The 26,137-nt window shown below is 36.8% G+C and overlaps 2 protein-coding genes across 4 annotated transcripts; one reads left to right on the top strand and one right to left on the bottom strand.

The window, feature by feature from the left end:
• Positions 1-488: 488 nt before the first annotated feature.
• Positions 489-20,937, top strand: hap1 (huntingtin associated protein 1). 3 transcript variants are annotated; one of them, XM_048172535.1, is made up of 15 exons: positions 489-1,087; positions 4,090-4,166; positions 4,291-4,407; positions 6,156-6,247; positions 6,615-6,723; positions 6,816-6,894; positions 6,981-7,111; positions 7,205-7,279; positions 7,409-7,620; positions 7,902-8,117; positions 8,206-8,525; positions 12,280-12,474; positions 12,719-12,821; positions 13,028-13,077; positions 13,175-13,377. In XM_048172535.1, the coding sequence occupies exons 1-14, from the start codon at positions 943-945 to the stop codon at positions 13,059-13,061; spliced, it is 1,905 nt and encodes a 634-aa protein (XP_048028492.1). In that variant the 5' UTR covers positions 489-942; the 3' UTR covers positions 13,062-13,077; positions 13,175-13,377. The 3 variants fall into 3 exon arrangements, with proteins under 3 accessions (XP_048028492.1, XP_048028491.1, XP_048028490.1); XM_048172534.1 differs by lacking the exon at positions 13,175-13,377 and adding an exon at positions 19,080-19,430 and having other exon boundaries at positions 490-1,087; XM_048172533.1 differs by lacking the exons at positions 13,028-13,077; positions 13,175-13,377 and adding an exon at positions 19,080-20,937 and having other exon boundaries at positions 502-1,087.
• A 4,137-nt stretch (positions 20,938-25,074) lies between these two features.
• Positions 25,075-26,137, bottom strand: LOC125256492 (gastrin/cholecystokinin-like peptide). Its single transcript, XM_048172540.1, has 3 exons — positions 25,868-26,137; positions 25,276-25,503; positions 25,075-25,198 (listed from the first exon to the last, which is right to left on the bottom strand). The coding sequence occupies exons 2-3, from the start codon at positions 25,499-25,501 to the stop codon at positions 25,125-25,127; spliced, it is 300 nt and encodes a 99-aa protein (XP_048028497.1). The 5' UTR covers positions 25,502-25,503; positions 25,868-26,137; the 3' UTR covers positions 25,075-25,124.

Below are 26,137 nucleotides of genomic sequence, written 5' to 3'. Positions count from 1 at the left end.
ATTCAATCATCATTTAGTCACCCTCAAGTTCAAAATCTGTATAATTTTCTTTGTTCTGCTGAACACAAAGGAAGATATTTTGAAGAAAGTATGTAACCAGGCCACTTTGATGGCCACTTTGACTTCCATAGTAGGAAATAAAACTACTATGGAAGTCAATGGTGCCCCAAAACTGTTCAGTTTAACACATTCTTCAAAATATCTTCTTTTGTGTTCAAAATTATACAGATTTTGAACAACTTGAGGGTGACTAAATGATGACTGAATTTTCATTTTTGGGTGAACTATCCCTTTAAGGTTTTTCATCTAATATTTATATTTTATTTTATTTCAGCTTTATTTTAATTACCGAAAACCGAATAGTTTTGGTTTCAGTTAATAATAACACTGATGTGTCCTGTGAGTGTGGGAGTGTCCGTCTGTTGTGCTGCAGCAGTATTAGGACATTAATCTGGAAGGTACCATATTGTGTTTGAACAGGGGGGTGTGCCATCTGTACAATAACACAAGCTGTTCCAAATCAAATCTGCAAAATTCTCTTATAAATAAATACGATCCAATACTCCAAGACTCCAAATGACTGCAAAAACATACACAAATCCTCTGGTCTTTCATGTACCCCTCTATGTTTCCTTCATCCGTCCTCCCCTTCTCTCAGAGGTGATGTCCTCCTGTGGCTCAGTGCAGCCAGGTGAGTCTGAGCTGCCATCAGGCATGAGCTGCAGTGACACACACTCTCAGCAGATTCAGTAACAACTTCAGCATGCTTACAGGTGCATTAGTGAGCAGAAAGCATAGGGGACAGCTGTGTTGACTGGCAGCGAACACAGTCGGATCGCGTAACGTGTCATAAATCAGACTGGCACAGACTGTGGAGAGAGAGAAAGAGACAGAGAATCGAGACAGACTGCATTGCAGAGCAGACAGAGATCATAGCACATCATGAGTGCAGAAATGGAGGTGTGGAGCAGTTCAGGAATGGATGAGAGCGAGAGAGACAGCGGCACAAGCCATGATGAAGACGATGAAGAACCAGAGGACGAAGAGGAACCTGACACTGAGGGACTGTGCAGGGAGCTGGTACAAGGTAACAGAGAAAGACAAGGAGACAATTAGTGTGAGAGAGCAGTTATTCATACAAGAAAAGCTGAAAGAATCACACTGTGTGGCAGGAGGAGAGAAAGCGACTCACCATGTGAATTGTCAAGGTCTTTATTTGCTGAAGAGGGTATTGAACAACATGCTCAGCATGTCAATAAATCCTCATCATCGTCTGCAGAAGTTGTCAGTCTTGTTTCACCTCAAAGATGTGGTTGCAGTATCTTTGTCCTTGTGTGATATTGTTCTGTTTTTCATAATGATGGAAGAACAGGGTTCTGGATTTGTGACCTTGTTGATAAGCATCTCTAAAATATGCAGTGTAGTTGGATAAATTGCAGATAAATTTTGATTTAACCAATATTTTTATTTACATAATGCAACTTGCACTTTGAAATGTATGTGCTTTATTTTTTAGGTCTCTGAATATATATATATATATATATTTATACTTTCATTTCTTCCTTGAAAAATTAACACTGATTTCTGTATCTAAATCTGTTTTAATCATAGCAAAACATTTAATCACAATTTCCTGCTTTATGCAATGAAGGATGTAGGGTTCATTTCACAAGGGCTAAATCACTTTAATCTGTCCATTCACTTTATCCTGCCCACAGAAGCTCAGTCCAGTTTCACATAGTACAGACTACTGTCTTACTGTCCTTAATGTTCTTAGTTCTGTCAGTGACGTAAATCACAGCAGAATTGAACTCCTTTCAGGCCAGGTGAGCAGATTTAGCAGCGGCTCCGTCAGTGGCCAGAGGATGTGGAGGACTGAATGAAAGGACACATGCTGACACTAATCATTATGTAGCCTCTACCACTAACTGCCTTTGCTTCAGATTTTATGTTACATCATGTGACGACCAAACAGTATGAAATGGTCAGTTGCATTTAATTATTTGCATTTAGCTTTATTTTCCCTGTTGTCTGCAACGCTATCAGCTGCGACCTAGCAGTTGAAACAACTGCTTTATGAGGTCCAAGGACCCTCAGAGAAGCCTTTATTATTTGACTTGCTATCACCCCATTTTCTGCAGTGCATTTCACTGTCCCTATAAAAGGTTAAAGCTTTATTAATGTGGACTCTGCTGAGCCAAGTCATCATTTGCAGAGCTGGGAACCACTGCCAAGCTCTTATTTTAGCAAAGTCAAACACGCCTCATTCCAGTTGAAATTTGATTATGCCTCAGGGAAAGACAAGAACCAGCCAAGTGAAAATACCTGTCTGGAAAGAAAGCAGCATAATATATTGCCCTTGTGGTTTAGATTACTTAAAAAATAAATAAATAATAAAAATAAATCCTGGCCTGGATTGTTATGTTATCTTGTGTTCAGATGCCTGGTTTTTGGGAACACGATCATGTGAGAACAGTATTGCACTTCGTCTGCACGCTCTGAGACGCAAGTTATTTATGATGTAGAAAAAAGAGCCACAGTGGCTTCCCCGATTGCAGCAACTTCCATTTTTATTACAGATATTTTGCACCAATTTTCCAGAAAGTGACAATTTTGTTTTCTTAAACACATAGGATGGGAAATTATGCTTTTTTTTCGCAAAGGTTTTAAGCGATATTTCAATTTTGAGCATAAGTAAAATTTGCAACTTTGAATGGAAACATAGCTATTGTTACTTATATGTATAATAATATTTATATTTTAACAATATTTATAATATTATTTATAATTAATTATATTATATTTTAATATTTAAGTGTTTTACAATAAAAATATTTTAAATTCTATTTTAATATTTCTATTTTAATTTATTTTTATATTTAATTTAAATGTATATATCTATTTATATTTGATTAATTATATTATATTTTAAAGGGTTAGTTCACCCAAAAATGAAAATTGTGTCATTAATTACTCACCCTCATGTCGTTCCACACCCGTAAGACTTTCGTTCATCATCGGAACACAAATTAAGATATTTTTGATGAAATTCGAGCGCTTCTGACTCCCCATAGACTGCAACATAATTACCACTTTCAAGGCCCAGAAAGGTAGCAAAGACTTTGTTAAAATAGTCCATGTGACTACAGTGGTTCAACCTTAATGTTATGAAGCGACAAGAATACTTTTTATGCGGAAAAAAAAAAATAACATACATTTATTAAACAATTTCTCTTCTGTTTCAGTCTCTGATGCTGATCACATAGTAAACACAGTGCAGCATTTCCGGGTTCATAGCGCCGGCTCCTACGTCAGCATCACACGCATGTGTCGTGGTGCTCACGTGAACAGCATCAGAGGCTGACACAGAAGAGAAGAACTGTTGAATAAAAGTGTGGGTTTTTTTGTTTTTTTGCGCACAAAAAGTATTCTCGTCACTTAAGGTTGAGCCACTGTAGTCACATGAACTATTTCAATGATTTCTTTACTACCTTTCTGGGCCTTGAAATTGGTAATTGTGTTGCTTTTTGTCAGAAAGCTCTTGGATTTTAATCAAAAATACCTTAATTTGTGCTCCGAAGATGAATGAAGGTCTTACTGGTTTGAAACGATATGAAGCGCAATTAATGGCAGAATTTTCATTTTTGGGTGAACTAACCCTTTAATATTTTGTAAAAGAAAAATGTACCCCCTGAAAAAGTATGCCTATTTGGGGACCTCTGGTCTAGAAGATGTTTGTAAACGCAGGCCTGATCAGAATTTATGAGTAGGGATGAAAATGAGAGACTTAACCCTTAATGAGGATCAGGCTAAGAGGCTCTTGTTCTTGACTGCATAGACGTCTCTGTTACCTGTCTCGTCGAGGTTGGGTCACATTGACTCTACAGATCCGCACAGATCACACTTTTATAAACAGTGTTTGATCCATTTGAACATCAGAGGTCTTTTTATACGTATACTGTAGTGACACAATTCTGAAATCTATCATTTTCATTACATTGTTTCTGATTCCTTATCGTGAGTCCATCAGCCAACCTTATGCCTCTTTGTCACATTCTCACTCTCTCAATATCTTTTTTTTCTCTGCAGTGCTGTGTTCAGAGAGAGTTGGTCAAATCACAAAGACGTATCATGACATTGAGGCAGTTACACATCTGCTTGAGGAGGTGAGAGACACAACATGATTTGCTTTACAGTCACAGACATACTGATTGGCATAAATTATGCTGCTGTGCAGTACTTCAGTGATGACATAATAAAAGTCTCGCACATGCTTGTCTTCCTCCGCAGAAAGAGCGGGATCTGGAATTGGCAGCCAGGATTGGCCAATCGCTGCTCAAGCAGAATAAAGCCCTGACTGAACGCAACAAACTACTGGACGAACAGCTGGAAATTGCCCAGGAAGAGGTCATAATTGTTAAAAGAAAAATAATATCACTTGTTTTAAAAAGAGTATTGCACACAAAATTAAAGGTGCCCTAGAATTAAAAATTGAATTTACCACAACTTCATTCTTTATAAATCTCTCCAACAGTGTAGCATTAGCCATTAGCCACGGAGCATAGCCTCAAACTCATTCCAACACATCCAAATAAATATAATACTCACATAATCTGATGTATGCATGCAGCATGCATGACGAACACTTTGTAAAGATCCATTTTGAGGGATATATTAGCTGTGTGAACTTTGTTTATGCAATGATAGAGTCGAGAGCTCGGGAGGGGGCGGAGAGTGCGAGCAATTAAAGGGGCCGCAGCCTGAATCAGCTCATTTCTAATTATGCCCCAAAATAGGCAGTTAAAAAAATTATTTAAAAAAATCTATGGGGTATTTTGAGCTGAAACTTCGCAGACACATTCAAGAGACACCTTAGACTTATATTACATCTTGTAAAAAAACGTTCGATGGCACCTTTAAAATCCCTCATTATTTACTCATGTCCTCCCAAATATGTAAGCTGATGGTATATGTGGAACAAAAGTAAAAAAAATTTTTTGAAGAATTTTTATGCATCTCTTTCTATACATATGTGTGCCAACAGTATCTATCTATCTATCTATCTATCTATATACACACACAAAGTAATTTATATACAGTACAGTCCAAAAGTTTGGAACCACTAAGATTTTTAATGTTTTTAAAAGAAGTTTCGTCTGCTCACCAAGGCTACATTTATTTAATTAAAATACAGTAAAAAACAGTAATATTGTGAAATATTATTACTAATAACTGTGTACTATTTAAATATATTTGACAAAGTAATTTATTCCTGTGATGCAAAGCTGAATTTTCAGCATCGTTACTCCAGTCTTCAGTGTCACATGATCCTTGAAATCATTCTATATGCTGATTTGCTGCTCAATAAACATTTATGATTATTTTCAATGTTGAAAACAGTTGTGTACTTTTTTTTCAGGATTCCTTGATGAATAGAAATTTCAAAAGAACGGCATTTATCTGAAATACAAAGCTTCTGTAGCATTATACACTACCGAAGTTTGGGGTCAGTAAGAATTTTTATTTTTATTTTTTTGAAAAGAAATTAAAGAAATGAATACTTTTATTCAGCAAGGATGCATTAAATCAATCAAAAGTGGCAGTAAAGACATTTATAATGTTACAAAAGATTAGATTTCAGATAAACACTGTTCTTTTGAACTTTCTATTCATCAAATAATCCTGAAAAAAAATATATTGTACACAAATATTTTGTACAATTGTACACATTAAATGTTTCTTGAGCAGCAGATCAGCATATTAGAATGATTTCTGAAGGATCATGTGACACTGAAGACTGGAGTAATGATGCTAAAAATTCAGCTTTGCCATCACAGGAATAAATTACTTTGTGAAACATATTCAAATAGAAAACAGTTATTTTAAATTGTAATAATATTTCACAATATTACTGTTTTTTACTGTATTTTTAATTAAATAAATGTAGCCTTGGTGTGAGCAGACGAAACTTCTTTTAAAAACATTAAAAATCTTAGTGGTTCCAAACTTTTGGACTGTACTGTGTATATATATATATATATATATATATGAGAGAGAAATATAAAAACAGTGTAATTCTTAATGATAAAATAGATGTTAATGTTCTGTTTTGTGTTATATGGAATTTAACACTGATTCTGGGTCTGTTCTTACAGATTTCCCAGCTGCGTCATGAGCTTTCCATGAGAGATGATCTCCTGCACTTTTATGCCAGCACTGAAGATATAGAGCATGCCTCAGAAACACTGTGAGTCACACACACACACGTTTGTTTTTGTGAATTGTGGGGACATTCCATTGGCGTAATGGTTTTTATACTGTACAAACCGTATTTTCTGTCCCCCTACACTAACCCTACAACTAAACCATCACAGGAAACTGTGCACATTTTTACTTTCTCAAAAAAACTCATTCTGTATGATTTATAAGCCTTTTGAAAAATGGGGACATGGGGTAATGTCCTCATAAGTCACCCTCTCCTTGTAATACCTATGTCATACCCATGTCATTATACGAATTTGTGTCCTGATATGTCACAAAAATGCACAAACATACACACAAAATGATCAAAGACTTCAGTCTGTCTTACTGATAAATGTTTCCTCCTCCTTCAGGCTTATACGGAATGATTCGACCTCATCTCTCAGCAACTACATCAATTACGACTTTCTGCAACAGAAACTCAAGGGTTTGGAAGAGGAGAACTTCAAATTGCGCACAGAGGTATATTTTAACACGTACATAAATTGTACAAAAGAATTGTGCTACAATTAGATACATTTTTTTTTTTTTTACACCTATCACTCTTTTTTTAGGCTAATGAGTTAACATTTGAGACCAACAATTATGAGGAACAAGAGCAACGGCTTATGATGGTGTGTGTGGACGAACTCTGTGAGTAAATTACCCACAATGGCCAGTTCATCATTCGGTATGTCAAATAAGGTAACAGACTAAAGTTTCCACTTCTCTCCCACCAGCGATGGCGAATAAGCGGGCCGTATCTCTGTCAGAGGAGTTGGCCCGGAAGGTGGAAGATTCACTAAGACAACAAGAGGAGATTAGTGGCCTCCTGGGACAGATTGTTGACCTAGAGCAGCGCTGCAAAGGGGTTAGACACACAAACACAATCTATTTCATCCTTTACACTATTTAGAGAATACATTTATATAAATGAATACATCAAATTTGCTTCCAAATTCAGCTCACTGCTGAGAACGAGGAGTTAACGCAACATCTGAATGCCTCCCGGGAATCCCAGGCGCAGCTGAAAACAGAGGTACAATCCTCATAATATCAATATCACAATATTCACACATCATTCTGCAGTTGTTATTTATTTGTTTCAATAAGTGGATTTTGCGCCTCAAGTATCAATTTATTATGTTCCGTCTCCCTCTGGTGGCAGCTGAAGGAACTGCAAGAGAGGTACTCAGAATGTGAGGACATGCTCCATGAAGCCAGAGAGGACATTAAAAACCTGCGCAACAAGAGTATGCCCAACAGCACTGTGCAGCGTTATAGCACTCTGGCAGCGGTCTTCCCAATGGATTCACTTGCTGCTGAGATTGAAGGAACCTTCCGGAAAGGCCTAGACAGCCCAGCGCCCACTGAGTACAAGTTAGTCACCTGAGTACATGTAGCAGCTGACACACCGTTTTATTAAAATGAATAAGTGTGTAATATTTTCAGAAGAATATGCAGTTATTTTTTATTCAAATTTCATTCAATAAGGTTTTTAATTTAATTCCATTGACATTTATTTGTATAGTGATTTTCACAATACATATTCAAAGCTGCTTTACAGAAAATGCATGTCAACATTACAATTTAGAGTATATAATGTATATAAGTAACCATTGACTGCAACATGATGTGATTCTCTTGAATTTGCTCTGCAGGAATCATCCATTGCGGGTGTTTGAGACAGTGAAAGTGGCCAATCAGGTGGCTCGGCTACGTTCTCAGAATCCCTCTCCCCAGGTTCCGGGTTCGAGCCCTTCATCATTGCGCTCTAGTCGAATCAGTACACCACGGACCAGTTATTATGAATCAGACAATATTAGCGTTAATCTGGAGGATAAGCACTCTCCTCCGACACACACACAGGATCATGGGTCAGTGTCTTCTAAAATTCCTTGAAATTTATAAATACTTTTAAGAATAAATAAATTTGCAATGAATTATAACATATTTCCTGCATAGGTTGCTGGAGTCAAAGCGTCTGGGCCAGCCAGGTACGCCAGGTGGGCAGGATTTAGAGGAAGCGCTCCGGTCTCTCTCAGAGCGTCAGGAGAGCCACACATCCGAGCGTCCGTTCTTCGAGGTGGAGCGAGAAAGGAAACTGCGCGCCCTGCAGAGTGGAAGCAGTGGGAGTGGCGGTGGCTCCAGCGGCTTCCTGACACCCAATGGCAGCGTTGCATCCACAGGAACTAACTACTCTGGCACCTCCACGCATTCCTCAGGCACAGGCTCCTCCCGCTCATACCTGCCTGAACGGCTGCAGATAGTAAAGCCGCTGGAGGGTCAGTAGATACGCACACATGGAGCTTATATAGTCATGAAAGAAACATTTAGATCTAAAACAAACTAATAATAAATAAAAACATAAAATAATAAGTAAATAATAATACATATATTCATAAAAAATTATCAGATTATAGGGGAGTTGCACAATTGTTCAACCAACATCTTGCCATGATCAAATTATGGGATTTAAAAAAAGGATGTATTGACTCTAACACACAGTCATGCAGGAATCCTGTGTATGATATCATGTTTTTTCCCCATCATGTTTCTGCATGTTATACCGCATGACTTTGATTAGGTGGATGAAAAAAAATTCAAATATTATAGGATTAGTTCACTTTCAAATGAAAATTACCACAAGCTTTACTCACCCTCAAGCCATCCTAGGTGTATATGACTTTCTTCTTTCTGATGAACACATTCGGAGAAATACTAATAAATATCCTGATGCTTCTGAGCTTTATAATGGCAGTGAACAGGGTTCACGAGTATGAGCTGAAGAAAGTGCTTCCATCCATCATAAACGTGTATTCCACACGGGTCCGGGGGGTTAATAAAGGCCTTCTGAAGCGAAGCGATGCGTTTGTGTAAAAAAATATCCATATTTAACAAGTTATGAAGTAAAATATCTAGCTTCCGCCAGACTACCTTCCGTATGCAACTTACAAAGAAAGTGTAAAACTCTTGCAGTTTAAAAAGCTTTCACTACGTCCTACACCTTGCCTATTCAACTTAGGGAAAAAGTATAACTGACGCGATGTCAGTTTACACTTTCTTCGAAACTTGAATACGGAAGGTGGTCTGGTGGAAAAAAACAGAAGAGATGACTGTATTATATACCAAATATAATGCTGAAAAAATGCTGTAAGAACCATTTTAAACATGGTCTGAAAAATCTACAGAGAGGTTTGGAAAAGTCTGGAAAAGTATGGAATTTTGAAATGGAAAATGTGTAGGAACTAGGTGTGTCGCGATATACCGGTTTCATATTTAAAAATTAAAGGTGCCATAGAACGTCTTTTAAAAAGATGTAATATAAGTCTAAGGTGTCCCCTGAATGTGTCTGTGAAGTTTCAGCTCAAAATACCCCATAGATTTTTTTTTTATTAATTTTTTTAAGGCGAGACACGGCAGGTGAAAACATCGTTTTTTCATGCAGTGGTCAATTTTGAGATTTTGGGCCAGTTTGCTCCCTTAACATGTAAGCTTTCATGTCAAAATAAAAAATATGTCAACATTACACATTAAGGTGGTTATTTCATTACATTTTGTCAACTTGCGCCTTTAGATTTCTATCGGAAATCACCAAAAGTTAGCATTCTAACGCGAGCTCCCATGCCGTCTCCATTCACAGAAACATGTTATGCCTCGTATCCTACAGTCTATGCTCGTATCATTGTAAAGCTCTCAGTCTCATTAACAGCGCTGTCTAATCCAAATATGGACATTTCCTTTGTAGAAATAACCAACCGCGAAAGTTTGCCGGGGAAAGTCAGCCGAAACCCACATCTGATTGATCGATGTGAATTTCCGACTACGTGATTGGTTCTCAGGCGTCACGCTTCCTTGTTTATTCTGCGCCTGAGAGAAAATGCCGACAACACCGAAATCAAAAACGGCAACAGCTGTCACTTGCAAGAGCTAGTAAAATGAAAGTAAACAACAGATTAGACGATGAAACCCCATCATCGAGTGTCTCATCGCGTAACCTATTGTTTGGAAAGGGAAAGAGTGTGTTGGAGGGATTGGGAATGACAGCCGCGCCACACAGGAATGGCTCATAATTCACGTCACACGATTGTATGAATTAGTCATGTGTTTGTGTTGTCCTAACTGTGCTGGATCAGGGCTGAAAATTAACATCGATCCACAGAATCATGGGTTCTGTAGTAGTGTGTTGCTGGAGTGTAGTCTGTGTGAGAGAGATAGGTAGACTACTGCAGAAGTTTGCAGTTTTTGTGACTGTTATGTGTGTTTGTTAAGGTAGTTCTCTTCAGCTTAAGGCTATTGTTATTAATAATTTATTCATTTATCAATTTCCATGTGTTTTAAATATTACATAATACTGATATTAATAAACTGAATATATATTTTGTTTGTAGGTCGGGGGTTTCAATAGAAATAAATGAACTTATACAATATAAAAACTTTAAAGGCCGTTTTCTCAAAATGAGTTTTTTCTCACTCTCAGAGTCAGATATATCCACTTCAGTAGCACCTACAAGCACCAACTTTTCCAGACTTATACTTAACTATATTCTGAAGGCTTTTACAGAGGGATTTGTTGATATATCATTCCTATCCTGAATTATGGGTCATTTTACTCAAAAAAACATGGCGAAAATAGGTTTTTTAAGGCTATTGTCAGTATTCTCTAATTTACTAAAGCACAAATAAGATATCCAGAATCCCTTCTGTAAAAGCCCTTTCATCTAATATGTCAACAAATATAACCAAAAAATTTAAACCTGGACCATTCCAATTTTCAGATTTTGTTTTTGGAAATGTATGCAAATGAGCATATATTTAAGTATATAAGGCCTCATTTGCATATTAAAACATAAATTTACACAAATTTGTAATACATTTTTTTTCTTATGTTTATGCCAGTAATAAACTGGAAAAGTTTCACAGTGATTTCTTTTAATTAAAAAAAATCCCTATTCACCTGTAGTGTCTCGCCTTAACTGCCTATTTTGGGGCATCAATAAATATGAGCCGATTTAGGCTGCGGCCCCTTTAAATGCTCACACTCCCCGCCCACGGAGCTCACGCTTGCCTTTAACAGCATAAACAAAGTTCACACAGCTAATATAACCCTCAAAATTGTTCTTTACAAAGTGTTCGTCATGCAGAATGTCTAATCGCATAAGTATGGTATTTATTTGATGTTTACATTTGATTCTGAATGAGTTTGATAGTGCTCCGTGGCTAAAGCTAACATTACACACTGTTGGAGAGATTTATAAAGAATGAAGTTGTGTTTATGAATTATACAGACTGCCAGTGTTTAAAAAATGAAAATAACGACAGTCTTGTCTCCGTGAATACAGTACGTCTTGTCTCCGTGAATACAGTAATAAACGATGGTAACTGTAACCACATTTAACAGTACATTAGCAACATGCTAACGAAACATTTAGAAAGACAATTTACAAACATCACTAAAAATATCATGGATCATGTCAGTTATTATTGCTCCATCTGCCATTTTTCGCTGTTGTCCTTGCTTGCTTACCTACCTAGTCTGATGATTCAGCTGTGCACATCCAGACGTCCTGCCCTTGTCTAATGCCTTGAACATGAGCTGGCATATGCAAATATTAGGGGCGTACATATTAATGAGCCCGACTGTTAAGTGTCTAGGGCACCTTTAAATATTGTTATGTTAGGGGTGTCGCAATAACCATAAACAATAAAATTAAAGTGTTAAAAATGTTTTTTTAAAGATTTCTATAGATATATCATTATTGTGAATTCGTTTGGCCACGATAATAGTGCAATGAAAAATCTAATATCGTGGCAGCTTTTGAACCCTGAAAATAAGAAATAATAAAAAATAATAATACAAGATATTAACTATATAATAAGGTTTTCCTTTTCAATGATTTCATTTTTATAAAGAGCATTATGATACCAGAACAGCTGTATCACCCTGACATTTGACTTTATGTATCAAATGATATCAAAATGATATATTTTCTGAACATTACTATTGACCAATTTACTTCATCTTGCCACTGTCCACAGGCTCAGTGACTCTGCACCAATGGCAGCAGCTGGCCAAGCCCAATCTTGGGGGCATCCTGCACCCACGGCCGGGTGTCCTCACCAAAGACTTCAGAGAGCTGGACGTGGATTTTCAGCATGTCTACAGCCTCAACGACCTTGAGGAGGATGAGCCTGATCTGTCCAAATTCCCCAACCTCCTGCACGGCACCGTGGGTAAGAACCCAATCACCTACAGCAACACATTTGATTTTTGAAGTACTCAATACACTTCAGATCCAATAAGGTGTTAGATTTCAGTATACATTTATTTCTAAATGACTATTTTTACCATTTCCCCCTTGCTTCCTAGCAATTATCATGGTTTTATTTCACCCTATCTTTACTGTAGTGCTGTAGGTAACTGTCATGCATAGCTGAGATTTAGAATGTGTTTGTGTTTCCTCAAATAAACTTGCAGTCACTTCATCCAGACCTAACATCCCTCAGACCTCCCCCACGCTCCCGACCACTAGCTGTCAGATCCTCCATCCCTCAGTCCTCCTCTCCTCCTTTTCCACCAGGTAAGACATGATTCACACAGTGCTTATTATAGGACTGTCACTCATCCATCAGAATTCTCTTGCTTTTAATGGATATTTGCACTAGACAATGGATTTAATTTTTACATTAAAAACAAGAAAACAAGAAATGCCTATGTCAGATTTTACAATATTTAGTACTTTCTTTTAGTATTCTTGCTTATTTTCCCTCCTTCCCTCTGTAACAGGAAACGCTGGAACCGGCTCTTTGTACAGTTATAATACCATCCTCTGTAAAGTAAGACATGTCAGGCATGATCTTTTTGATCCCTTTGTTAGGATCATCCGTGCAATTGCGAAATCCATTCACTAACGTTCTTTCTCTCTAACCTTAGGTTTCATTCATGAGCTAAACAAACATCGTTGCATAACAGCATCAAGACGTTTTGTTATTAATTCTGTCTTCTGTCCTATTCAAATATAGGTTTAGGTATGATGAGTGCTGTTATGTCTCATGTATCGCACATCTGTTTTAACATAACACTTGTCTGTTAAAATCATGTTTTGTTGGGGAAAATAAATGTACTAAGGTCATTCTCAAAAAACTTTGAAGTTATGAATTCAGTTAAAATCTCCCATAAAAATGATATTAACAGCTTGACATTACTAATCTGGATGGTTTTATTTTATGGTAACACTTCACAATAAGATTTAATTTAACTTCAACATTAGTTAACTGCATTAGTTAAAACAAACTATGAACAATATCTTAGTTAATATTATTCTCAATATTTACAAGTACAATTTTAAGATCAAATGTTGTATCTGTTAGCATTAGTTAATGCACGGCGAACATTTTTATTAACATTAACAAAGGTTAATAAATACTGTAAAAATATGTTGCTCACTGTTAGTTCATATTAGTTAATGCATTAATTAATGTTAACAAATGAGACCTTATTGTAAAGTGTTACCTATTATTTTATTTTATTTTATTTTATTTTATTTTATTTTATTTTATTTTATTTTATTTTATTTTATTTTATTTTATTTTATTTTATTTTATTTTATTTTTGAAACAAGGATTGTAACACAAGTGACAAATTACCATAAAAATTATACAAATTTTAATGAATTATTCCCTTACATTCTTTATATATATATATATATATATATATATAAATAAATACAGCTATGGAAAAAATTAAGAGACCACTTAACATTGATTTCTGAACTTGGAGTGGTCTCTTAATTTTTCCATAGCTGTATATATATATATATATAAAAGAGTCCTTTTTCCTAAATGTATAGAGGACTAAACCTGAAAAGAGCCTTAAAAAACAATAAATAAATGCGGAAATAAATAAATAAATCCACAAAATTATACATAAATAAATAAATAAATAAATAAATGTACAAATAAATACATAAATAAATGTATAAATCCACATATTCCTGCATAAATAAATATTAGGGCTGTCAACGTTAATGCGTTAACGCATGCGATTAATTTTTATCCAGTTTAACATGTTACCATTTAACGCAATTAAAGGTGCCCTCGAATGAAAAATTTAATTTATCTTGGCATAGTTGAATAACAAGAGTGCAGTACATGGAAATGACATACAGTGAGTCTCAAACACCATTGTTTCCTCCTTCTTATATAAATCTCATTTGTTTAAAAGACCTCCAAAAAACAGGCGAATCTCAACATAACACCGACTGTTACGTAACAGTCGGGTTGTACGCCCCCAATATTTGCATATGCCAGCCCATGTTCCCAACATTATGAAAGGCATTAGACAAGGGCAGGCATTAACGTCTGGAGCAGCACAGCCGAATCATTCAGACTAGGTAAGCAAGCAAGAACAATAGCAAAAAATGGCAGATGGAGCAATAATAACTGACATGATCCATGATATCATGATATTTTTAGTGATATTTGTAAACTGTCTTTCTAAATGTTTCGTTAGCATGTTGTTAATGTACTGTTAAATGTGGTTAAAGTTACCATCGTTTCTTACTGTATTCACGGAGACAAGAGAGCCGTCGCTATTTTCATTTTTAAACACTTGCAGTCTAATTATATAATTCATAAACACAACTTCATTCTTTATAAATCTTTCCAACAGTGTAGCATTAGCCGTTAGCCACGGATCACAGCTTCAAATTCATTCAGAATCAAACGTAAACAATATAACAGTATACAATACTCACATAATCCGACGCATGCATGTCGCATGCATGACGAACACTTTGTAAAGATCCATTTTGAGGGTTATATTAGCTGTGTAAACTTTGTTTAGGCACTGTTTAAGGCAAGCGCGAGCTCCATGGGCGGAAAGCACGCGAATTTAAAGGGGCCACACAGCATAAATCGGCTCATATTTAATGATGCCCCAAAATAGGCAGTTAAAAAAATTAATTAAAAAAAATCTATGGGGTATTTTGAGCTGAAACTTCACAGACACATTCAGGGGACACCTTAGACTTATATTACATCTTGTAAAAAAACGTTCGATGGCACCTTTAACCCAGCATCCATTTTTCCTAGCATTACACTATATGATCACGCTCTTATTCATGCAAATGCTTTTAAACCATTTAAGCACGCCAAAAGAGAAAAAGAGAATGCGCTGTCTGAGAATGTCCTGTCACATACGCGACACACAGAAAGACGTGCGCCAGAATCGAGTTCTCTGTCAATAACACACACACAATAATGCAAAAATGGCTGTTTTGTTGAGGATCCTCATAATAACAGCCTTGAATGAGTTAAATCAAGTCTTAAAAATGAAAGTAAAGAGCTGTGAGAAAGTGGGACGCGTGTGAGATGCGTCATGTGCAGCAGCGGCAGCTCTTAAAGTGACAGCAGCCAATGCCGTCTGTCATTGAAGATAATGAAAGAACAAAGGTAACAGAGAAAATTTACTCACTGCTCTTGACTAAAAAACTTTTGTAGCTTTAATAATGATTAATCTATATTTAATTTAGGCTATAAATTATGCAGTGCAGACTGTTTGGTAACTTTATTCAATTTCTGTATTTTTCTGTATCTGTTAGGTAGGAAAGGCACAGGTAAATATGACATTTATTATGGGTTTATGTAAGGATTGTTCTAAGTTCACTTAAATTAAAAGTTAATTTTTGAAGACTAATAAATGTAAAAAATTATAGTTTTTAATTGCTCTGGAATTTTGAATCATTTCATGTTTAAAATTGGGGGGGGGGAATCAATCTTATTTCATAGCAGTATTAGCAGTATTAGTATAAAAAGATGTCATTAAACGAGTATTTAAAATATACTGTCTTTGTTGTTTTAGTTTGGAGATTAACTGTGAAATTATTACATTATAAAATATATTAAAATAAAAACATGAGCGTTTTTAATTGCGATTTATCACAATTAATCACAGAAAAATGTGTGATTAATCGAGTTAATTTTTTTTTAATCGATTGACTGCACTAATAAATATATAAATAATTAAATGTGCAAGGAGATAAATAATTAGCTAAATAAAACGAATGTTGGGGGGAATAAATTTTTTTTAAAGGTAATGCTGAGCTTAAAGTTAACTTTTTTACTTTAAACAACTTATTCATTTTTTTAATGTAGTTTCGTATCATTGTTTTTCCTTGGTGCAACATGCTAATAAGAGGGTGTCAATCAAACATCAGAAGGCGGTCTCTATGCCGCCATTGGCTGATCGTTGTAAAAGCACCATTGGCTGACACTGTTGAAAATAGTAGTATACTATCTGCTGATTATATTCTCTTCAGAGTAGATTCATCTCTAAATGCTTTAGGTCAGTTAGCAGCTGCATTTTATGTGGCTGTAGATCTGTTTGTCCGCTAAAAAAGTGCAGTAATGTTAGTTTTAAGTTTGATATTCGCTGCATATTCGCCTAGGCTGCTAAAAGGACCGTCTGCAAATTCCACTCACAGTCCATAAAATTTTAGGTTATAGTAAATGCCTCATGGGGAGACTGACTTACTGAATATGAGCTTCTGCCAGTATATCGTTTGTGCAGTAAATGATTATTTTTTGAAAAAAAAAAAAAAAAATACTGTAATTCACCTATAGTTTTTTTTTTCATGTTCCAAAGGTATATATATTCCTCATGACCAGACTGACTTATTACAGGTGAAATTTTGTCAATACCTACCTAATGTATGTACAGTACACAATTATTTTCAGAGAAAAAAAATACTGTAGGCCTAATTCATCTGTGTTTTTCATGTTCCAGTGGTTGTAGTATGTTCCTAGTGGCCAGACTGACTTACTACAGGTGAAATTTGCCATTATTCACATGAAGTAAGTCAGTCTGGTCACTAGGAATACACTGCAACCTTGAAAAAAATATATGCAACCTTGAAAAAATACCCTACAACATGAAAAAACCCAGGTGACTTACAGTAATTTTTTTCTAAAAATAATTGTGTATTGAATGACTTGACGTATATATTTTTGAACTGTGAGTGGAATATGCAGACGGTCCCTTTAGCAGCCTTGGCAAATATGCTGGGAATATCAAATCAAACACTAACTTTACTGCACTCTTTTAGAGGACAAACGGATCTACAGCTACATCAAATGTCGCTGCTAACTGACCTAAAGCATTTAGAGATGAATCTACTCTGAAGAGAATATAATCAGCAGATTGTATACTACTATTTTCAACAGTGTCAGCCAATGGTGGCATAGAGACCGCCTTCTGATGTTTGATTGACACCCTCTCATTAGCATGTTGCACCAAGGAAAAATAAATACGAAGCTACGTTCAAAAATGAATAAACGGTTTAAAGTAAAAAAGTCAACTTTAAGCTTAGCGTTTCCTTTAACATTTGTTTTATTTCCCCCAACATTTGTTTTATTTAGCTAATTATTTATCTCCTTGCACATTTAATTATTTATATATTTATTTATGCAGGAATATGTGGATTTATATATTTATTTATTTATTTATTTATTTATTTGCACATTTATATATTTATATATCATTTTGTGGATTTATTTATTTATTGATTTATTTCCGTATTTATTTATTTATTGTTTTTCAGGTTTCGTCCTCCATATAAAGGGACTTGGTCAGGAAAAAAATATTTAAACATTTTTGCGTTCACTTGCTAAAGTTGAAGAAACGCAAACATCTCAGGGAAACGCAAAAGCATTGACAAGTAATTTTTCCTCCAATCTCATATTTTTTTCCTTCACCATGTCCCTTTAGGGACTCTGTAGAACAATGTTCTTTCTCTGAACTTTGACTTTGAAAGTACTTTTTCAAAAATGTTTGTACCTTCAAAATACTAGTTTTTAACATTGACTTAAAAAATGGATATTTTTTTTTTTAATTGTTTGTATTATTAATTACTTTGTTTTGCTTTTCTATAAACTTTCACTAACGCTTCACATGGAGGGAAAAATATATATATATATATATAAGATATATAAAAGTATATTTCATTTATGAAATTGAATGAAACATCATACCAGATGAAGAGGCCAAGGGATTTTTCAGGCACCTGGCAAATAACCATTTTATATTATCATTATGATTATGTTATAGGTTATACAATAATAAAAAAAAATTCAACATTTTTGATATTTTTGATAATTTTTTACTAGTGGGTGCAGGACACTATAGTGTGAAAGTGAGGTTAGCAAAATTTAGTAAACTGTGGCATATTATACCCAAAAATTCTTCACACAGTGGACTACCAGTAAAACTGATCAAAATTTTTATCCAAAAATTCTTCAGGCAATTTGACCTGACCATGTTTTAAGTGTTATCTGACATAATTAAGATTATTTTTTTCTGACACAGTTTAACTCTGAGATCTGGTCATATATGTTATTACCATTTTTTTAAACTATAGTGAATAAACTGTATTAATGAATGAAATATTCAAGGTGTCTGAATACATTTTAGTTTGACTGTAGGTTATAGAATAAAAAAACTTTTTTTATATGTGGTTTCTTGAATATTTTAAATCTCTTTATCATGACTGAAATCATATTTTGAGAATGACTTACTACTATTAATACTAGACTGTGCATGTTACATTCAAGTTCATTAAATACTGTTGAAATTGTTAACCAACTTGTGCAAGTCTCATCTTCACATCCATTTATTCATAGGCATGATCATACTTGCATCTAATGTGTTTGGAACTTGGATACTTGGAACGGTTTTCACTAACACTTTTGTTCTACTCTCTTTGTTTCTGCTGTGGTTTGGTGTATCTGACTAAAGCTTCCCGTGGAGCCCATGACATTGTTCTTCCTTGTTCTCTCCCCAGCCTTCGGCCCCGCAGTGCGTCCGCTTGTGGGAGCTGTGAGCATGTGAGGACGTCATCAGGCCTCCAGTGCGTCTCTGGGTCCACATCGCACTTCCACCCGACCTCCTCCCTCGGTCTGCTACAACTGGTATCAGAGCGTGGCATCTCAGCCTCAACCCATCCCAGCTCTCCTTTCATTCAAACCCTCAACGCATCCTCAGAGGAAAGACAATGGGGCTTTGATGGAAGGGAACAAGGAAAAAGAGAAAAGGAACAGCAGAGAAACATTTTCAGCGTCAATCTTGTAGAAAAGCTCAGAAGCCTGGGTCTGTACAAAGTGGTTGCCAGAGGCTTGGTGGATTCTGATCGAAAAGAAAAACCAGACCCGAATAACAGTCCCCCATGAAACGCACAGAGCTGTTCACCATTAAAGTTGACATTTCGTGCTTCACACTCATTTTGGCATGCAGCTAAACTTTCCCCATTTGTGATGGGGCGTTCTGGAAGCCATATCAGTTGAATGACATATCAAGTTTGCGTTTCTGTGGTGACTTCCTATTTAACGTATGTGTCACTGGGAATTTTAAGTGGACTGCACCTCAATAGATTTCATGATGAAGTCAAACCCATCTTTTTTTTTTTGTATCATTGTTGCCGTAGGTTTTTTTAAACACTCTTCAGAAGAGAACATTTGTTGACTTTTTAACGTCGTCTTCAATTGAGACTGTCTGTCACCGTCAGTCTTGAAATCAATGTTTTATTGTTATGAAATTGTACAGCACTACAGAAAAATGCACTATGTGGCCTCAGTTTTTGCTTGCTGCCAACCAAGCATCAATGTCAGTAGTGCGTTGTGCTTTCTGAGAAATACGTTTGTTCGTAATAGCACTTTTCAGGGCATTCAGACCCCTTTTTCTAGGGAATGCAGAGTACATTATGTGAGGTTATGTACTGTACCTGCAGTCTACACTGTAAAAATGAGAAGCTGTATTTATGAGGATTGTTAGGGAACATTATACAGACTTGCTGAGCGACTAGAAGTGATCTTGTGCTTTATTTTCATTGTGCTTTAATGCAAGAACACCTCATGTGATGGTACACCATGCACACACATGTATGTACTGTATGTAATGCAACTTTAATGTCACAAACACATTTTCATCTGATTGTAATGTTTGTAATGCATATGATTGTGTTTTGCCAGAATCAGGGATGCAGAAATAAAGTCAATGGTGCAGTTTTTGCTTGAATTAAATGCTCTAGAGCCATAAATAGTTAATGCACAATCGGTTAAATATAATATAGAGTTGTCTTGGGAATTTATATCACTAGATACAAGATCTGTTGGGTGCATTGTTCATTTAACACAGCTTTTATTTTGCCCTCAACAACTCGTCTTTCATTGTGTCCACTAGAGTCTGTCAACCAAGTGAAAAGAAACATGGTAGTATATATGTGTATGGAAAGCCTTCTATGTATTGGAGATTTTCAGAGGGACATGATGAAGTGTAGTATTTACTGATCTAGAGACAAAATGGTTATTTAAAAAGTAATATATATATATAAAAATGTGTACTTGAAATACCACTCTGTACAAAACACAATGCCTGGTCACAATTTTGTAGATTATGTATAGAGTTGTTTTTAAAAAATGGACAATATCAAAAAATTAAAGAATTAAGTAAAGAATTATTCATTTAAACAAGGATAAAAGGTTAAAGGTTGAGTAATGGGTGTATTTTTACATTAGAACAATGTTTAGACACTGTTTAGTCTGACAATGAATTGAAGCCCCTGAGTACACTGTATCTAAACTAAAGTAACTTTATCAGGCACTGATATTGTGTTACACTGCAATAAAGATTTCAGTGTATTTTGACCTGTCTGCTTGTTTGTATGTTTATATAATTATGTGTGAACTGACTGAAATAACCTACATTTTAATATAGTAAAGATTTTGTATGTCTCTCCTATCTGGCACACTGTGTCTGAAAGCTTAGGCAGCTGACTTGTTGCCTTGCTGCTCTATCAAGCAATGACTTTGCAGGCAGCTGACTTCTGAGGCTGCATAACGGTTTAATGATCTACAACAAAAAGAGAGAGGTTTGGCGATAACTAAGATAATATTTAACCATATATTATACTATACCGGTAGTAATTTCTCCCTAGAAATGACATCAAAAGTGGAAAACTTTGGTAAAAAACATACAAACTAACCACCAAATTGCAACTTTCAGATACCAACTTTATTATTTTTCTTTACTGTCATATAAAGAAAGCATTGTGTGATACCAGAGGAAGCGAAGGATACAACTATTGCCTTCAAAAATCAGATGAAGGTATCTCAAATGACAGGAAGTGAAGCTAACGCTGGATTCAGATGTGCCTTTATGCCTTCTTACCTCAGGATGTATCCTCCAAAGGCAGCATTTTTAAGCTTTCGGACACAACCACTCAGTTCAGTACAGGATCTCTCTCCTAATGAGCTGATGATCTGAACCAGGTGTGTTAAATAAAAGAGGCAGGTGTGTCTGAAAGAAAAACAAAAAAGACCTTTGGAGGATGCATTCCCAGGTAGGAAGGCATCAAGGCATCAAGGCATGTCCAAATCAAATGTTAATTGCAATGACTCTGTTTTCTCTTAGAGCCACTGTGCATATGATTGTGTTTAGCCAGAATCAGATGCAGAAATGTCTCTCTCTCTCTCTCTCTCTCACCTCTGGGAAAGGGTTGATTATAAACTGTTGGGATTCCACAATTAAAGAGAAAGATGAAAGTAGTAAAATTTCATTTTGAAAAACAGGTTGGGTGAATCGTAAATAAACAAAATTAAATTTGCATGGTCTTTGCCAAACAGCAGATATGAAAAAATACAAGAACAGTCCTGCAGGCATCCTGGCTTTGTTACGCTGTCCAAAAAAGTCTTATTCTGGAACTCTGCCTACTGAGCTTCATTTGCATGAAAGAGAGACTTTTCTCCACAACACTGTGTAAAGCCTTGTTTATACTTTTGCCTGGTTTCGCACGCGAGCCTCCGCTGACTGCTCACACACCTCCCCAAACGGATGAGGTGTTTATACTTGACGCGTTCACCATTCTAGTATTCTTTGAAACGACAGGGGCGACTCGGAGTAGCCTAACTGTACTCTTAAACCATCAGGAAGCAGTGATGGGAAGAGGAAGAAGTAAGGTACACAGATGACGATGTTTGTTTTTATCACACTTAACCAAACCATACTACAAAAGAACCAAAGAATCGTGTAAAAAGTATGCAAACAGACCACCCTGTTTCAGTGGCGAAAGTGCCAGATCAGGACGTGGCCATATTGCAAGCAGAGATTCATTCTCACCTAGCAAAACAGGCAATAGAAGTGGTGCATCCAGAGCACAGGGAAAGTGGTCTGTACAGTCGATATTTTCTAGTTCCCAAGAAGGATTGTGGTCTTCTGAGAATGCTGAATCGTGTGCTGGCAAAGTGCCCATTTAAAATGATTACTGTGAAGCAGATCCTCATGCATAACCTGGGGACTGTTTTTTTTTGTTTTTGTTTTTTTTGTCGGTGGACGTGAGCGTGCCTGTCACAGGACTCAATTTTACAACCTTGAGCAGGGTTGCCAGGACTGCACAACAAAACCCAACCCATTACTAATCAAAACGAGCCCAATCGCATTCTCAGGTTCTGTGTGGCACAGAGGCCAGATGTACATCTTAGTGACTCGTGGCTGTATGGGCACCTTGGCTCGACAGGACCATGTACGAACAGGGGGTCCCAATAGGCAGAGTGGTCAGGAGGAAAGTTGTAGCGACAGATGCTTTGTTGATGGGCTAGGGAGGCCTTTGTGATGGCAAGCCAGTTTGCAGTACTTGGACAAGCAAAGTGCTTCCACAAAGTAGTACATAAACTGCCTAGAGCTGAAGGCATTATCTTTAGCTTTGCAGAACTTTCTTTCATTCTTGAGAAGGACCACCATGTCCTGGTTCGGACAGACAACACGACAGTCTTCTCATACATCAATCGCCAAGGGGGTTTCCTTCTTGCCCACTTCAAGGGCTGGCGGAACATGCTGCTGCTCACTCAGAACTACCCCAACCAGCCGTGGTTTCCAGAACTGGTGGAACTTCTGGTGGCTCCCCTGTGGCTGATTCCATTACAGAGGAACCTGCTGTCTCAAGTGATGGACACTATATGGCACTTCAGGCCAGGGCTATGGGACCTGCATGTCTGGCAGGTCAGTGCGAGAGGCAGGCATTGAATGTGACATAAAGGGTCTTAGATACAATTGCGGAAGCAAGAGGCCTGTCAAACAGATGCCTTTACACTTTGAAAAGGAAAGTCTTCATATTCTGGTGAAAGGCAAAAATGAGGAATCATTTTGTCGTTTCTACAGGACTGTTTGGATAACAGGCACACGCCATCCACTCTTAAAGGGTTAGTTCAGCCAAAAATTATGTCATTAATGACTCACCCTCATGTCGTTCCAAACCAGTAAGACCTCTGTTCATCTTCGGAACACAGTTTAAGATATTTTAGATTTAGTCCGAGAGCTTTCTGTCCCTCCATTGAAAATGTATGTACGGTGCACTGTCCATGTCCAGAAAGGTGATAAAAACATCATCAAAGTAGTCCATTTGACATCAGTGGGTTAATTAGAAGTTTTTGAAGCATTGAAAATACATTTTGGTCCAAAAATAACAAAAACTACGACTTTATTCAGCATTGTCTTCTCTTCCGGGTCTGTTGTATATCCGCGTTCACTCCACAGTGACGCTGCTTCTTCTTCTTTCCTGTTTTACGACGGTTGGCATCCAGCTTATTGGTGCATTACCGCCCCCTTCTGCTCCGGACAGTTACGAGATTAGGACATCTGCGACATGCACTCCTACGCACCATTTTAAAAAATATAGCAATTCCAAAATACAAACAGTGTAGAATAGCTTGAATACAGCGTCCGTCTCCCTCAGACTGTAAACGAAGATCGGGCGCACCGGATAACACGTCATCAGCGTCACTGTCCGGAGCAGAAGGGGGCGGTAATGCACCAATAAGCTGGATGCTGCATGCTGCAGAGCTGAAAGTGCTCTCATTTAAGACGTCACTTTTACTTGCTCTGGTGTGGCAGAAGAGAGTGGGTGATTTACATACTTGTATAGTGTTTGATAAAGATGACAGTACTCAGGTCCCAGATGTGGATATGTGTCCAAAGTGTTGTCTACACCATTTAGAGCACAGGTTATAATGCTGCAAGAGTTTGCTCCTCAGGAGACCACATCTGCGCAACATCATTTATGCCCTGTTCGCTCTTTGCGTGTATATGTGGACAGGTCTAATCATTTTAGACTGTCAAAGCAGTGGTTTGTTTGTTTCGGAGGTTGCAGTAAAGTTCTGCCGCTTTTGAAACAACTCTTGTCTCATTGGATTGTGGAAGCTACAGCATTAGCGTATATACTTCAAAACTAGAGGCTTGTCCCATTGGAGTTTGTGCTCACTCTTCTAGGAGTATGGCTTCTTTGTGGGCTTGGAATAAAGGGATGTTGTTTCAAGACAATTGTTTGTCTGGTTGGTCTTCTCTTAAAACCTTTGGTACATTTTACAACCTTGAGCAGGGTTGCCAGGACTGTGCAACAAAACCCACCCAATTCCTAATCAAAACTAGCCCAATCACATCCCGGTAAAAATCACCTTCCAGGGGGGTAAAAATTGCATTTCGGGGGGGTGGGGGTTTGTTGCTTCAACCCGCGGACTACAAAAACTAGCAAGGTCATTGCTTGATAAGGTATAGCAAGGCAACAAGTCATCTGCCTAAGCTTTCGATAGTGTGTCAGATAGGAGAGACATTCCCAGGACCAGGATTGAAAACAACTGTTTTATTCAACAAAATAAAGTAAATCAATTATAGTCATGTGACTGTGGTCTAGTTCTTTTACAGCCTACTTTGAACCTTGTATTTCTGCCGATTGTGTGAAGATTATCATGATGAACAAAACATGAAAGAACAAACACATATAGTTGCAAATATATTTATTGACAGATCACAGTACAGAGTTTTTACTACTTTGCATGCAGTCTCATTCTGCACTGCGGCGCCCAAAATCTACCCAGCCTTGGTAGTCTGTAACACAGTCCTCCCGTTGAATGATTTCTGCCCAAAACACGGAGAACAGCAAGTAAAAGCGATGCTTCATTTCTTCTCATGTTTTTAACTTCAGAGACACGCACCTGATAGTGCCTGTAAGAGATGCCGGGACATGAGCTCGCGCTGATCCTCCGATAACTGCATAGAACGCCTCACAAGGGCCTGCAGTCTCTCATGTATCTCAGGTGGTCTCTCTGGAAGCCCTGCTATCGCATTTGTGTTTGCAGGTGTGTCTTTGGACAGAGGAGAAGCCACACATGCCACTGCCAGCATCACTATAGCGGTCAATACAATGCACTTGGCCATCATTTCTGTGAAGAATAATTTCAAGTATTTAAAGGCAATACAATTTGTGTCAAACAAACAAACAAACAAACAACCCATTCTTGCTGGAAATCCATTTTAAGATGTTGGTATAAAACAAATTTTGGAACATAGTAGATGGTTTCTAGCTGGTTCAGACTGGTTATTAGCTGGTCAACCAATCACTATGTTCCAAAAACCAACTGAAATGACCACCTGGTAGCTTGTTTTTTGCTAATCCAAGATGGTCTGCCAGCAAATGAACGGCTAAAGACCAGTTTATTCCAGCTAATTACCAGCTATATTCCACATATCATATTCAGCAAGGAAATATAAAAGATATTAAAAGAAAAAAAAAAAGATTTACAGTACCTGAAGTGCTGAACCAGACACGTTTTAACAGAGTGTAAGAATAAAACCTTGTAATCCAAAATACCGGGTCAGTCCCTTTATATTTAATTTTCAGGTAAAAAAAAAAACACAGTGTTAACCAATGGATTTAGATAATTATTGTTCAGGAGGAGGAGCATGCTTAAACTGAATACGTCAGACATGACAGTAAACAGAACATGGTATGGGAAATTCAATAGTTTTTATGAGAATTTAACATAGCAAACATTACAAAACCATATGGTCAAGAAA

This window comes from Megalobrama amblycephala, linkage group LG21 (genome assembly GCF_018812025.1).
Source record: "Megalobrama amblycephala isolate DHTTF-2021 linkage group LG21, ASM1881202v1, whole genome shotgun sequence".
NCBI lineage: Eukaryota > Metazoa > Chordata > Actinopteri > Cypriniformes > Xenocyprididae > Megalobrama > Megalobrama amblycephala.
Note: the sequence above shows the minus strand (reverse complement) of the source record. Positions and strands in the feature narration are given on the sequence as shown.

Bases quoted from the DNA above. Each gene is read 5' to 3' on its own strand.
- hap1 (XM_048172533.1), top strand. From the start codon at position 943: ATGAGTGCAGAAATGGAGGTGTGGAGCAGTTCAGGAATGGATGAGAGC. The intron at 1,088-4,089 runs GTAACAGAGAAA...TTTTCTCTGCAG, and splicing joins GTGCAGGGAGCTGGTACAAG to TGCTGTGTTCAGAGAGAGTT. The intron at 8,526-12,279 runs GTCAGTAGATAC...CACTGTCCACAG, and splicing joins GATAGTAAAGCCGCTGGAGG to GCTCAGTGACTCTGCACCAA.
- LOC125256492 (XM_048172540.1), bottom strand. From the start codon at position 25,501: ATGATGGCCAAGTGCATTGTATTGACCGCTATAGTGATGCTGGCAGTG. The intron at 25,199-25,275 runs GTGCGTGTCTCT...TGTTTTGGGCAG, and splicing joins TCTCTTACAGGCACTATCAG to AAATCATTCAACGGGAGGAC.